Source organism: Poecilia mexicana, unplaced genomic scaffold, assembly GCF_051168715.1.
Source record: "Poecilia mexicana isolate PSO_F unplaced genomic scaffold, ASM5116871v1 scaffold_18, whole genome shotgun sequence".
Classification (NCBI taxonomy): domain Eukaryota; kingdom Metazoa; phylum Chordata; class Actinopteri; order Cyprinodontiformes; family Poeciliidae; genus Poecilia; species Poecilia mexicana.
In genome coordinates this window covers 23,018,674-23,032,800 of record NW_028263387.1, presented here as the reverse complement: position 1 = coordinate 23,032,800, position 14,127 = coordinate 23,018,674, and the positions used below count along the sequence as shown (strand labels likewise).

The window sequence follows — 14,127 nt, the reverse complement described above, 5'->3', positions numbered from 1 at the left end:
AAGTTTCTGCTTCTCGAGTCTTTTCTCTCATAATTTCTCCGAAGCATCTGTTGTTTTTTAAGCCAGTATTTTCCTTTACTTTTTACTCATAGTTGCTTATTTCAGGAGAATCATTCACAAATCAAGATCTAATCTTTTATTTTTGTTTTGGTAAAGAAACATTTTTAAGGAGTAAATGGAAAATAACTTAAAAGCATCAACCAAAATGCATTATGAGAAAAAGACACTTTTCTCTTAACAGAGTTGATTTTAAGAGTCTGGGCCAACACCATGTGATCATGAGCGAATTTATTCCCATAATTACCGATGGTCTCGTTATGCTCCTCCAAAATCTAAAAGAAAATACTTAAGATCTTGTTCCAGGTCCCTGAAAGTCCACCATGCAAAGGTCTTAGTGGTGTTTTGTTTGGATCTTGTCTGATAAAAACCAAGGTAGAAGCCTCTAAGCTCTTTGGGACAAATGACTGGGGAACCAACGCTGAACAGGAATGTGAAGAGTCCCACTCGGGTAGAACATGTTGCCCAGCTGGAGTAAACTTTAGCCATGGAGCGTAACCGAAGACCCATAGGAGATGTTCTACTCAGTTTCCACTGGTCAAATCAGAACGGAGCTCGGCTTTTAATGACCAGTGAAACTCAACCTGTTGGCCTGTGGATGGTCCGCAGAAGGGCTGCAGATCTTCACTCCCAGACTTTCAGCCATGGTGGAGCAGAGCTCTTAAATTATTAGTGACAGAGACCTGCCAACATTTCAGATCCAGTTGATCTGAAATGTTGCCACAGACCCCTGAAAAAGTTTAAGTTGCTCTGAGATCTTTGATGGAGGACCAGGAGATTTTCTTCAATGATTTAGAGCGCCATCATCTGGTGAAAACTAAAAATGAATTGATTTTTTTAATATCAGCTTTTAGTCCAGTTGCATCATTTTCAGTTTAACTTTTAAACTCCTTTGTTTGGTTATGATGTCTTTCATGCTCAGTTATATGCAATAAGTGTTTTATAATCTGCAGCAATGGGTAACCAGTAGCAACAACCAATCTGCATTTTAAATGTGGGAATTGTGATTTGAACACAACTTTAAATGAACATTGTCACTCCAGACAGCGAGCGGAGAGTTTTGGTACCTTTGGTGGAGCAAATATTTGATTTTAGAACACAGTCTGATATAAATCCTGTCAGATAAAGGATCTACTGTCTGAAACTTTCATCAGTGGCAGACATAGAAACATGCATGACAGATTATGAGAGTGATTAGAGGAAAGAGTTTGTCAAACCTGACTGTCCTGATTTTCAGTCAGTGTCACCAAAGCTCTGCACCTGGAAGGAGCTCTGAGTTAATCTGGACTCCAGGAGACGGAAACATTTCTGAGCAGGTCTGTTTGTTTTATTCCATGTAACTAAAATTCTGCTTTTATATTTCTATGTTAAATTCTTGTCTTTTGGCCACTTTGGCTGCATTTTGTTTTGCTGATTTTATGAAGATTGTTTGCTTTACCAATCATTTTGATCAACATTACACCTGGTTTTACACAGAGTGACAATATTTTTGCAATAGCTGCAAAAAATTTTCACTTCACCAGTTTTATGAAAATAAAATCCAAATAAATTATGTGATCAAATCAGTAACATGTTTGCACGAACTTCTGAAATGAACTTTATTAGATTTTTAAAATTTACTTTTTGTCCTCTAATCAGTGAAAACCCACTCTTTCATGTATTTATTAACACATTCACTTAAAAGTTGATGTAAACACAGAGACTTTAATGCAAAGTGGATGTTTCATTGACGTTTGGTCTGAGGCGTCTTACAGCGAGTGAAGGAATGCAGACGGATTGGTCTTTCAGGAAGAGAACAAAGGAAACAGAGCTGTTTGGTTTGAAACTGGAGAAAAACATTTTACACCCCCCTCTTCTCTTTCTCTCTCTCTACTTCCCCTTGTCAGAGGAGGGAGATGTGATTGCCCAACCTTTTCTTAGGAAAGTTAAAGGTTAGCAATAAGGCCTTGGTCGCCTCTGCTCTCCTATCAGTTCCTCTTTCCCCCTGACCTTTCACCTACCATCTACCTCCAACACATCAGTGACCTTTAATTACAGTTACACATTTTACACCATTTCATGTTCAATGTCAAAATCACATTTATAACCTTTTAGTTTCTCTAGTTTAGCATTCATTTATAATATTATAATAACCATAACTTATTAGTTACTCCTATTATAATCATGATGTGAGTTATTACAGACATTTCTGAAAAGAAACCAAGAATAATCCATTATTCTAATTATTTGATACCAAAGTTACAGTTACTTCTTTCACCTGTAAGTATTTCCACAAGTGTAAGAGTAAGTGCAAAGGTAACTTTATTTATTGTTATTATTAAACTAAAATCTCCAGCATGGGGAAGTGGGTTGAACTCGACTTTTCTCAACAACCCTGATGTTACTATCTCTAGGAGTTTCCAGTTCCAACCAGTAGGGGGTGCTGTGGTCCAATTTATTCAGCAAGAAAACATTTCTCAGACCATCTGCTGCTGCCTGATATGAAATGAAACACCTGATCATTTATATAGGATATAAAATGTTTTAAGAATTACCACAGGAAGGAGGAGCGAGTGCAAATATTTGATTTTAGAACACAGTCTGATATAAATCCTGTCAGATAAAGGATCTACTGTCTGAAACTTTCATCAGCCATAGAAACATGCATGACAGATTATGAGAGTGATTAGAGGAAAGAGTTTGTCAAACCTGACTGTCCTGATTTTCAGTCAGTGTCACCAAAGCTCTGCACCTGGAAGGAGCTCTGAGTTAATCTGGACTCCAGGAGACGGAAACATTTCTGACCAGGTCTGCTTGTTTTATTCCATGTAACTAAAATTCTGCTTTTATGTTTCTACGTTAAATTCTCGTCTTTTGGCCACTTTGGCTGCATTTTGTTATGCTGATTTTATGAAGATTGTTTGCTTTACCAATCATTTTGATCAACATTACACCTGGTTTTACACAGAGTGACTAAATATTGTTGTAAAAGCTGCAAAAATAGCTTCCCTCCATCAGTTTTATGAAAATGAAATCCAAATAAATTCTGTGATCAAATCAGTAACATGTTTGCACGAACTTCTTAAATGAACTTTATTAGATTTTTAAAATTTACTTTTTGTCCTCTAATCAGTGAAAACCCACTCTTTCATGTATTTATTAACACATTCACTTAAAAGTTGATGTAAACACAGAGACTTTAATGCAAAGTGGATGTTTCATTGACGTTTGGTCTGAGGCGTCTTACAGCAAGTGAAGGAATGCAGACGGATTGGTCTTTCAGGAAGAGAACAAAGGAAACAGCTGTTTGGTTTGAAACTGGAGAAAAACATTTTACACTCTGACGTTACTATCTTTAGGAGTTTCCAGTTCCAACCAGTAGGGGGTGCTGTGGTCCAATTTATTCAGCAAGAAAACATTTCTCAGACCATCTGCTGCTGCCTGATATGAAATGAAACACCTGATCATTTACATAGGATATAAAATGTTTTAAGAATTACCACAGGAAGGAGGAGATAATTATGAATAGAATCAGAACCGGTCATAGTTTTTTGAATGGCACTATGTTTAAGATGGACAAACAATGTTATTTTAATTAAAGATTTGAATAAAGATTTTTACATTTTTATAAGAGATAGCAGACCAGAGCTGGATTAATTATTACAATAAAATCAAAAACTGTTTATTCCCCGAAATAAATACTCTAGTTGTATTCACAAGTTTGACGTCACTGTATGTCAAACTCTGTTTTGCTTAAATTTACTTAACTGCACTTTACTGAACAAAAGATCAACAAGCAGTAAATACTGGTTCTCAATCTGTTCACGTTATTTAATAATAAAAATTCATCTTTCATTACTTTAAGAATTTTCATATGGGGTTCGGCTAAAATAATACTGTAAATATTTTGTTTTTTCACTCTAATTTTCTTTGGCTTTTCAGATAACATTTGTAATTAAGAATTTTTCTCTTTTTTTGATTAATTACTACGCAGCTGCACATTTCTTTTAATCTGACTATGTTGGTTTTTGTAATTAGCGTTATTTTTCCTGACTATTCTCTGACTTGCTGCTATTCTATTCTTTCTGCTTGTTCAACAGATTGATTTTAGTTATTGAAGTTGAATCATAGACTTTATTAACTCAGATTAAACATGATTTATAACTGGGTTTAATATTAACTGTAGCTCGTTGTTAACAATGAGATTTGACAGTTTGCTGATTAAAAGGTCATGAAGTGAATAAAAATAGGGATTTGTTACCTTAAAAAATGACACTCACTGACCTGAATAATGGAAAATTTATGTCAAATCATCTCTTATTACGAACTGATGTACAAGATCTGGGAAGAACTTAGGAGTCGGATTGTAGAAATAATCTTTAACGAACCATAAACAGAGTTTATCACTTCACAGTGATTTTTATCCTGAGCGCCGACACACAGACACGTTCTCATCATGCGCCTGAGATAAGAACAGACGTTTCACAGGATCTCAGACCAACAGCACATTTTGATCAACCGTTAAATACGTTTTAGAATCATTTCAACAGATTATCTCCCAACAGGAATAAACTCATAATGAATGACTGAAGAGACGGAAACAGGCTGAGGAATCTGATCTAAGCTCAAATTCACACGGTCAGATCTAACATGTCATCGGACACCAAAGTCACATTTTCATTTTTACTTCCCTTTATGTTTATTCCCTTCTTTTCCCCCAAGCAGGTTGTTCATTAAAGCAGGATGCACAGAATATGAAAATAAACATTTGGGGAAATCCAGAAGATCAAAATGTAAAGGGAAGTTTATGAGTTTATGAAAGGGAATCTAAAATATTCTAATTATAATTGTATTGTTCCTTGTTGGTGCGTTATGCTTTTAATAGTCTAGGTATCTTAATTATTCCTCTAATTGTTTGGGAGAATAATGAGCTTAATTACCAAGAAAAGACTGAACTGCACTGGAACTGATGCATGAATTAACCCTTAAGTGAGACAAAATAAAACCCTGAATTAATTATTTGATATTTTACTGTTTTCCATGAATTTTCTCTGTTCCACAGCTGCAAGTCTGTTATTTACTAAAAGGACTCAGACTGAAAACTTGTAAAGTGGAAAACACAAAACAACAGAAAAGTTGTACAGATACCGGTAGGATGAAAATATTGAGACTTTTCCTGGATTAAACTAGATATTAACCTAAAGTCCCTCCAAAATAAAATTAGAGTTAATACAACATTTCTGAGAGGTTTTAAATAATTAACTTTTCTGCAGCAGCAGGATAATATCTAACCTAAGGGCTTGAGAAAGAAGAAGACAGTTTAATATTTCTGTTGTAAATTCTAGGATTTTCTCACATTAATGAACATTATCAGATATTATATTGATGAAATTAAGTGACTTATCTAAACAGAAACATTGATCTGACGTCCTGCTGCCTCTGCTCCTCCTCTTCCTCTCAGGATGAAGATGATCTCCCTGCTGCTCCTCATCCTCAGCTCATGTCTCTGTGGTCAGTCTCCATCTTGTCTTTGTGACAGAAAGCTCTCTAGATGGAGCTGAAAGACTCCCATGTTCCAGTTCTCAGTGTGTCTGCTCCTCTCTTTCCCTCTCTGTCTCCTCAGCAGCAACATTTGTAGTGAATGTGACCCAGAGCAGCTATGAGGCAGAGGAGAACCACAGCATCACTCTGGAGTGGACCTTCACCACCGAACCAGACTCCTGCTTAAAGTTCAAGTTTATAATTTATACTCTGATCACCGATGACAAATTGTCCGTTTTGTTTCATGAACATGACGGAGTCGAGGTGCCGATGTCTCAGGATGCAAAGTTTGCAGGACGGGTCCAAAGTGACAAAGACGTCCTGCCAGAGGGACGGACCAGACTCCATGTGTCCAGACTGAGGACTGAAGACTCTGGTCTGTATGTGTGTGAAATGAAGACGGATGAAAACTTCGGCTCTGCAGCAGCTGAGCTGGTCGTATCAGGTAGGCAGATTTCAGCTCCTCTAAAACATTCAGCATCTGTGAAAAACAAAACAAAAATCTGCTGAGGTTGAAGTTGAAATACTTGAGAATCAGCCGTTTTATTTTTACAACTAAAGATATAAAGAGTAATGTTTATATCTAAGATCATCAGAGATTTCTCAGAGTAAATATGGATTTATATCTTCTGATTACGAGTGAAATGTTCTTCTTTCTGTGTGCTTTAATTTATATTTAAAAATCTAATATATGTCTTTTTATCCAATCTTTTTGTCCTTTGAAGTTTTTGTCATTGATCTGTTTAGAAATTTTAAGCTTTAAATTCTCATCTCTTTAAAATGTTAGATTTCATCACACACTTTATCCTTTTTTCCTGTTTTTGTTTTATTGTTTAACTTGGTATATTTATATTTTGTTTATATTGATTTTCTCAAGTAAACGATTCTCATCATCTTTAATTATTTGATGCATTTAACTAGTTTTTTAGGCTTATGTAAACTTGTTTTTTCTCAAAACACTCTTGCATTTGAAAATAGTTCTGTTGAAATAAAATATGATTGAATGAAATCTTAATTTCTTTTGTTTTGCAGCAGTTCCTCAGCCTCTGCAGGTTCAGAGACTGAATCTCCAAACAGAAAATCGAAGTAGATTCAGTCTTTATGTCGTCCTGACACTGATAGCAGCAGCAGCAGCAGCAGCAGCAGCTTTCCTCATCCAGAGACGGAAACATACTGATCAAAAATTGAGTTTACCAGTCTTGTCTTTGAATCCTGAGGAAAGACTCCAGGGAAGTTAAAGTTAATGTCGGTGTGTCTTCAGCCAAGGCATCTACCTCCAACCTGACTGCAGCCTGGTGTATAAACGTGTTTGCATTTGCAGTTATAGCTGCTGGAAACTATAAAAGCTCTATTAAGGTTCATTACATTTTTCTACATGTCACAATGCATCTTCTGCCAGATGTTTGCTGTGTTTCTGACAAAGCAGCTGTTTTTAAAATAAAATGCTTGAGTTATGAATCTCATCTGTTTTCATGGAGTTTTTATGTTCTTTCTTGGACGTGTTGACATGCTAAAATATATACTTTTTAAAAACATATTGTCATTTATATTTTAGATTTCAGAGTCTGAACCGCCTTAAGGGCAGAAACATAATGAAGAAATTTGACATTTGCAGCCACATCTCAAATGTTACATATTTTCTCTCTCTGATCATTTTCTAAATCCTTGGTGAAAACGAAGAGACAGATTTTTTCTTTCCTCGATTAAATTTTAACTTCAATTGCATTTGAAAAATTGTGATTTTTATTTTCTTATATGAATCCTGACATGCAACAACCCAGTATAAAGTGTATAAAGTGTTTTTCTTTCTTTTTTAAAGCATTGATGAATACAAAGCAGTGTCCTCTGAGCAACTTATCCTGCTTTAGAGCCACAATAAGCCAGTGGTTCTGTAAAGCAGCTTCAGTTAAAGATGTTATCAAAAAAAGCTTCGAAGCAGAAACATTTCCTTGTTGAAAGAATAATGAGTCAGTTTTTAATTAGCTGCTGCTGTTTGTTGTGAGCTAAACTTGTCTGACGAGTTTCTTTTCTTACTTCTGTTCCCTCATCGTATTTCTCAGACGGTTTTGCTCAGAAAGTCCCGGCCTGCAGCTGTTTCATTTACTGTTCATCCACTTAATGATCCTGTAATCTTAATCCCTGATTAATCTATTTATTGATTGATTGGTGATACATTTGTATAACTCATGATTTCTATGAAGTTAAAACTTGTTTTTGATGGCAGTGAAGTTGCAGATCTGAAGCCTTTTCAGTAAAGCCAACATGAAACAAAACATTTTTCATGTGAATTTGTCTTCAGATTGTATAATCTGTGTTAACTCAATCCCAGCCAATATTCTCACAGACACAACAACAAACAGTGATCTGGCTGGATTAAATCTCCTTGGATTAAATAACAAAGGGATCATTATCAGATGAAGGTGTCTGATGAACATCTGACAGATTACAGCAGAACATGTAAAATCAGAGGTTGACTCTTGTTTTTACATTCAGTGGGAATGAAAATCTGAAACTGATCAGACTCAAACTCAAACAGGTGACGCTTCAGTTTCAAAGAAAACAAAAATGGGTGGAGAGTTTGGATTGTTTAAGCCTGAGGGAAAAATCTTGTTGCGTCAGAAGTTGTTTGTCTGTCTGTGTGAAACCATCAACCTGTGAAAAGACGATGTGAGTAAATATTTGATTCAGCTCTTTAGACTTTAAATCTTGTCTTTCTGTTTCATATCCAGCTTTAATTTTTTTGCCTATCAAGTTTATCAGCATAAATATTCTGTAATCACTGTGGGAATTCAACTACTAAAGTGACAAAAACCTTTTCCTTGCTCTGTTTACATCTAGATATTTCTGTTTAAGCATCTGATATTTAGAGGGAATCTGTGAATTTATTTGCATTTTCTACCTTTTAGTCCTGCGTTGTTCCTCCTGACTTTGCTGCATTGTGGACAAAACCTGAAGGTGAAATATAATCTGATTTGTTGATGATTTCCTACATTGTTTTCACGCTTTTCGAGGGAAACGGATGAATCAGAACAACCAGCCTGGAGGCTCCAGGTTTGTTGTTTTTAATGTTTTCTTTGAGGAAGTTAAAGAACAAAACAAACCTTTGTTCTGCGTCACCATATTTTGTCCCAACATGTTTTCTGTTCTGCAGCAGGAAAAACCACTTCGTTTCATTAAGTCCAATTATTCATAACCCTGAGAGATTTAGTTTTAAACTATTAACTTTTTCACCGTCTCTTTACGACATTTATACACTTTTACAGATAGTTTCTTCTAATTGTGAACAATATGTTGTTTACAATAATAACATTAACCCAGTCAGAGCCACAATTTTAATTTCAGAGAATTTGAGGGGAGTTAAAGATTAGGGTGATGGCATGCAGGCTTTCCAACCTCAAACAGTCTGAGTAAAAATGAGCAGGGAAACATTCAGAAAGCTGCTCTGCATAAAGAGTTTGACTGCAGAAATTTTAATAAAGATTTTTATAACTAACTATTAGAGATAGCAAACCAGAGCTGGATTAATTATCACAATAAAAACAAAAACTGTTTATTCCCCAAAATAAATACTCTCGTTGTATTCACAGGTTTGACGTCACTGTATGTCAAACTCTGTTTTCCTTAAATTTATATGGTTTACTGCCGATGTTGAACAAAAGATCAACAAACAATGAATTCTTCTCAATTTGTTCATGTTATTTAATAATAAAAATTAATATTTCTTTACTTTAAGAATTTTCATTTGAGGTTTGGCTAAAATAATGTAAATATTTTGTTTTTTCACTGTAATTTTCTAGACTGGCCTTTCAGATAACATTTATAATTAAGAATTGTAAAAATTGTTCCTTTTTTGATTAATTGCTACACAGCTACACATTTCTGTTGGTTTTTATAGCGATATTTTCTCATGTAAATTTTTCACGACTGGTGGAATAAGATAAGGTTTCTGCATGTTGCTGTTCCCGCTAAAGCCTGAATATGCCTAATTTGGTTGTCTTGGCCCTTTTATCGCAGCCTGTGGGGTTTGCCCTGACTGGGAACGAGAATACAACCTGCTGAATGTGACAGGTAGCCAATCAGAAAGCGCGGTGACGTAAGAGGGGAATCCCAAACAGCTGACATATCGCGCAACCGAGAGTCCGGTGGATATCGGAGATGATATGTGGAAATGTTTATTATTATATGTAAAGGTTGTTATTATGTTTATTCAGTTAAAATGTTAACTATGAAAATGAGTCCACAAATTGTCATTATTGTTTCTACATCGTCATCCATGTTTGGTTATTCTAAATTCCCGCTATGTTGGGGGTTTTACTGGATTATCCTCCGGAATCGCGATGTTCGTGACTGGAATCGGTTCGTGTTGCTCCTGCCAAGTGGCTGAACACGAACCGATCGAACCTGCTGTACTTTTATCTGCTCTGTGGTCACAGAGGTTTGGAGAATCGGCCGACAATCCTTAAATCTTTCCGTCTAAACCAGACTTAAGACTCACAAGCTCTACTCATCTCCTCTCGACCACTGCCCAAACACTCTGACTGTGGTTGCCATGGTAACGTTTACATATCCCTTCAAAATAAGATACAGATGCGCCACAAAAACGAGCATTTTACTTTCATGAAAATTTTAACTCACGATAATGACTAACGGGAGCCCTGAGCTTGTTTCTCTGCAACGAGACGGTCCCATCTGGGAGTGATGAGAGACGATGACACCCGAAGTGTTGCTTATATCCACAGCCTGCTTTTCTCTACGTGGCGAAGCAGTTTGAAGCTTCATTGCCTCATTAGCAGCCGGTCGCCGCATGTCACACAGAGCAGCTTGTAATGTTTGACTCACCTACCGGTCCAGGATAAATCCATCCTCCTGTCTCTTCTCTGGGCCTTTTCCCCTTTGCAAAGAAACTTTCCAAAGACATCTGATCTGTTTCTCACTGATTTTGCTGCTTGTGAGTTCAGTGTTGGCGCGCAGAGAATCCGGTTAAAGGATTTTCAAAATAAAAGATCCTCTAGACTCAAATAATACATAAAACGGAAATATTTAATTATTTCTTGCGTGGCCCGGTACCGGTCCACGGACCGGGGGTTGGGGACCACTGATCCAGATTATACTAACTCAAATTTAACATGATTTATAATGTTAACTGTAGTTCATTGTTAACAATGAGATTTGACAGTTTGCTGATTCAAAAGTCATGAAGTGAATAAAAATTTAGATTTGTTACCTTAAAAAAATGACACACTAATCTGAAACAGGCTGAGGAATCTGATCTAAGCTCAAATTCACACATTCACATCTAATCTGTCATCGGACACCAAAGTCACATTTACAAACATTTTCATTTTTACTTCCCTCTATATTTATTCCCCTTTTTTCCCCAAGCAGGTTGTTCCTTAAAGCAGGATGCACAAGATATAAAAATAAACATTTGGGGAAATCCAGAAGATCAAAATGCAAGGGGAAGTTTATGAGTTTATGAAAGCAAATCTAAAATATTCTAATTATAATTGTATTGTTCCTTGTTGGTGCGTTATGCTTTTAATAGTCTAGGTATCTTAATTATTCCTCTAATTGTTTGGGAGAATAATGAGCTTAATTACCAAGAAAAGACTGAACTGCACTGGAACTGATGCATGAATTAACCCTTAAGTGAGACAAAATAAAACCCTGAATTAATTATTTGATATTTTACTGTTTTCCATGAATTTTCTCTGTTCCACAGCTGCAAGTCTGTTATTTACTAAAAGGACTCAGACTGAAAACTTGTAAAGTGAAAAACACAAAACAACAGAAAAGTTGTACAGACACTGGTAGGATGAAAATATTGAGACTTTTCCTGGATTAAACTAGATATTAGCCTAAAGTCCCTCCAAAATAAAATTACAGTTAATACAACATTTCTGAGAGGTTTTAAATAATTAACTTTTCTGCAGCAGCAGGATAATATAAGATTATAAGATAAGATTTTCTCACATTAATGAACATTATCAGATATTATATTGATGAAATTAAGTGACTTATCTAAACAGAAACATTGATCTGATGTCCTGCTGCCTCTCCTCCTCCTCTTCCTCTCTCAGGATGAAGATGATCTCCCTGCTGCTCCTCATCCTCAGCTCATGTCTCTGTGGTCAGTCTCCATCTTGTCTTTGTGACAGAAAGCTCTCTAGATGGAGCTGAAAGACTCCCATGTTCCAGTTCTCAGTGTGTCTGCTCCTCTCTTTCCCTCTCTGTCTCCTCAGCAGCAACATTTGTAGTGAATGTGACCCAGAGCAGCTATGAGGCAGAGGAGAACCACAGCATCACTCTGGAGTGGACCTTCACCACCGAACCAGACTCCTGCTTGAGCTTCGAGTTCATGATCTTCACATTAATAACCGAAAACAAAAAAGTGTCCGTCTTGTTCCATGAGCATGGTGGAGTCGAGGTGTCGCAGTCTCAGGACAAACAGTTTGCAGGACGAGTCCAGAGTGACAAAGAACTCCTTAAAGACGGACGGATTAAACTCCACGTGTCCAAGCTGAGGATCAATGACTCTGGTCTGTATCTGTGTGAAATCCAGACAGATTGTGGCTACGGCTCTGCTGCATGTCAGCTAATAGTCAGAGGTGAGATTACTAAGTAGTTTTGAACTGTTATAATTTTGTTATAATTTTGTTCTAAATATTGAACAAAATGTGTACATTTCATTATTTAGTTTTAATTTTTTTTTTAAATGCACCAGGAAAATCAAGTTTTCCTGCCAGATAAAGGATGGATTGTAAATGATTTGTCATAATTTATATTCCTATGAATGATCGTCTCCTTTTAATTCTTCTTTCCATTAGCTGGTGACAAACAACCTCAGAGTCCAACTGTGAAACCTCCGAGAGAAAAAAAAGGATTGATCGCTTTCTTCATTCTGTTGGTGTTGGCAGCAGCAGCAGGAGGAGCAGCTCTGTACTGTAAAAAACAAACGAGAGGTTTAACCAACTGTTATGTTCAGAGTGGGACTGGATGAACAAATCCCAGAACGAGACCAGAGCGATGATGATCTCCTCTGAAACAGGGGTCAACAAAGTTAGACACAAATGTCACATATAAAGATTGAACCCCAAATAACAGTTTGACAGCTTATCAGCAAGAAAAGGGTTGATTGAGTTACACTTTTTAAGTTTTTATACTTAGTCTGAAAACCTGGACAATTCAAAGCTACTCGGTCATTTTAAATCATGACTAAAGACACAAGTATTTACTGCAGCTTTGCATTTATCAATCAATCAATCAATCAATCAATCAATCAATCAATCAATCAATCAATCAATCAATCAATCAATCAATCAATCAATCAATCAATCAATCAATCAATCAAATGTATTTGTTCAGCACATTTCAGAAACAAGACAGTTCAAAATGCTTTACATCATAAAAACACACAAACATTTTTTCATTAATCAATAAAAACCACCATAACATCAACAACAGAGAAACAAACATCACATTTTGATGAGCGCCATCACCAAAATCATTGATACTCATCAAATATCTCGGTCAATGTTTCATTGATTATGTTTCAAAATCACCTGTAATCAGGTTGGTTATTAGTCTAGATTTAAAGGAACTCAGCATTTCGGCTGTTTTGCAGTTTTCTGGAAGTTTGTTCCAGGTTTGTAGAAGTTGAACGCTGCTTCTCCATGTTTGGTTCAGCAGACCTGTGAGGGTTATGATGATACGACAGCAGCAGGTCTGTAATGTATGTTTGTGCTTTAAGGTCAAAGTTTACTCTCTGTGTCCGTTTTCATCAGGCTGTAGAAATTTATTTAAATCTGTATTTAACTGTATGTCTTGGCTCCGTTGGGATAAAAGACGAGAAACCTCAGTGACCTCTTGGCTCCACACTGCCACCTGCTGGATGAAGGATGACGACCGGCTGGAGTTCGCATCGTCTCTGGGCCACTTCCTGCTGTGATGTCAGAGTATTTGGACCTGAACTGAACTGGAACTGAACTGAATCAGTGAATCATTCAGTCTGGTGTTGTGCTCTAGATCAGCGCCTTTCTTCACACCAGCATCTGGATCTACCAGTGGAGAAATTTGATTTGATTTCTTCCATCAAGATGAAATTCTGCTGCAGTTTGACAGCAGAAATCCTCACGAAGTGTTGATGTTTGTCAGCTTCCTCTTTCTATGACTGACTGCCAATCATTTATCAGTATTTAATATTAACAATGTTTGTATCATTTTCTGTGATTTAAATATTTAATTTCTAACTGGCATCTTTTACCGAAATTTATTATTTTGTCTTGTTTATGAGCAAGTTAATGTCTTTATTTAATTTCCATTAAATCTGAAGAAGTATTAATGGTTGATTTCTTTTTTACTTGAGTGATTTTTACAGCTTGTCCATCCAGTTCATTCAGTCAGTGGATTAGAAATGACATCCTGTGTATTTGTACATGTTTCCCTGTTTTCAGCTCTAATAATTTAATTAATAATATACTAAAAATCTTTCAGGAGTTTTTGTGGTGAATCAAACATGATGCTGCCAGACTTTTAAAAATGAAGAATTAT

At 36.2% G+C, this 14,127-nt stretch overlaps 2 protein-coding genes across 10 annotated transcripts in view; both read left to right on the top strand.

Moving 5' to 3' along the window:
* The window catches only part of LOC148154204 (CD276 antigen-like), a 116,028-nt gene extending 108,988 nt beyond the window's left edge, over window positions 1-7,040 (top strand). For 2 of the 9 annotated variants that reach the window (XR_015766139.1, XM_088015775.1), the window contains exons 2-7: window positions 1,295-1,373; window positions 2,766-2,844; window positions 5,099-5,186; window positions 5,498-5,547; window positions 5,660-6,022; window positions 6,610-7,040. Coding sequence is in view for 5 of the 9 variants with exons in the window: in XM_088015775.1 (XP_087871901.1) it covers window positions 5,499-5,547; window positions 5,660-6,022; window positions 6,610-6,815 (618 nt within the window). In the remaining 4 variants the exon portion in view is untranslated. Of the gene's footprint in view, window positions 1-1,245; window positions 1,374-2,765; window positions 2,845-5,098; window positions 5,187-5,497; window positions 5,548-5,659; window positions 6,023-6,609 lie in introns of those variants that run through there. The other 7 variants (XR_015766141.1, XM_088015777.1, XR_015766138.1 and 4 more) reach the window with 4 other exon arrangements.
* Window positions 7,041-8,165: 1,125 nt separating this feature from the next.
* On the top strand, window positions 8,166-14,062 carry LOC106907961 (uncharacterized). The gene is made up of 5 exons (XM_014973877.2): window positions 8,166-8,244; window positions 8,484-8,628; window positions 11,658-11,707; window positions 11,820-12,185; window positions 12,405-14,062. The coding sequence occupies exons 2-5, from the start codon at window positions 8,597-8,599 to the stop codon at window positions 12,575-12,577; spliced, it is 621 nt and encodes a 206-aa protein (XP_014829363.1). The 5' UTR covers window positions 8,166-8,244; window positions 8,484-8,596; the 3' UTR covers window positions 12,578-14,062.
* Window positions 14,063-14,127: the final 65 nt, after the last annotated feature.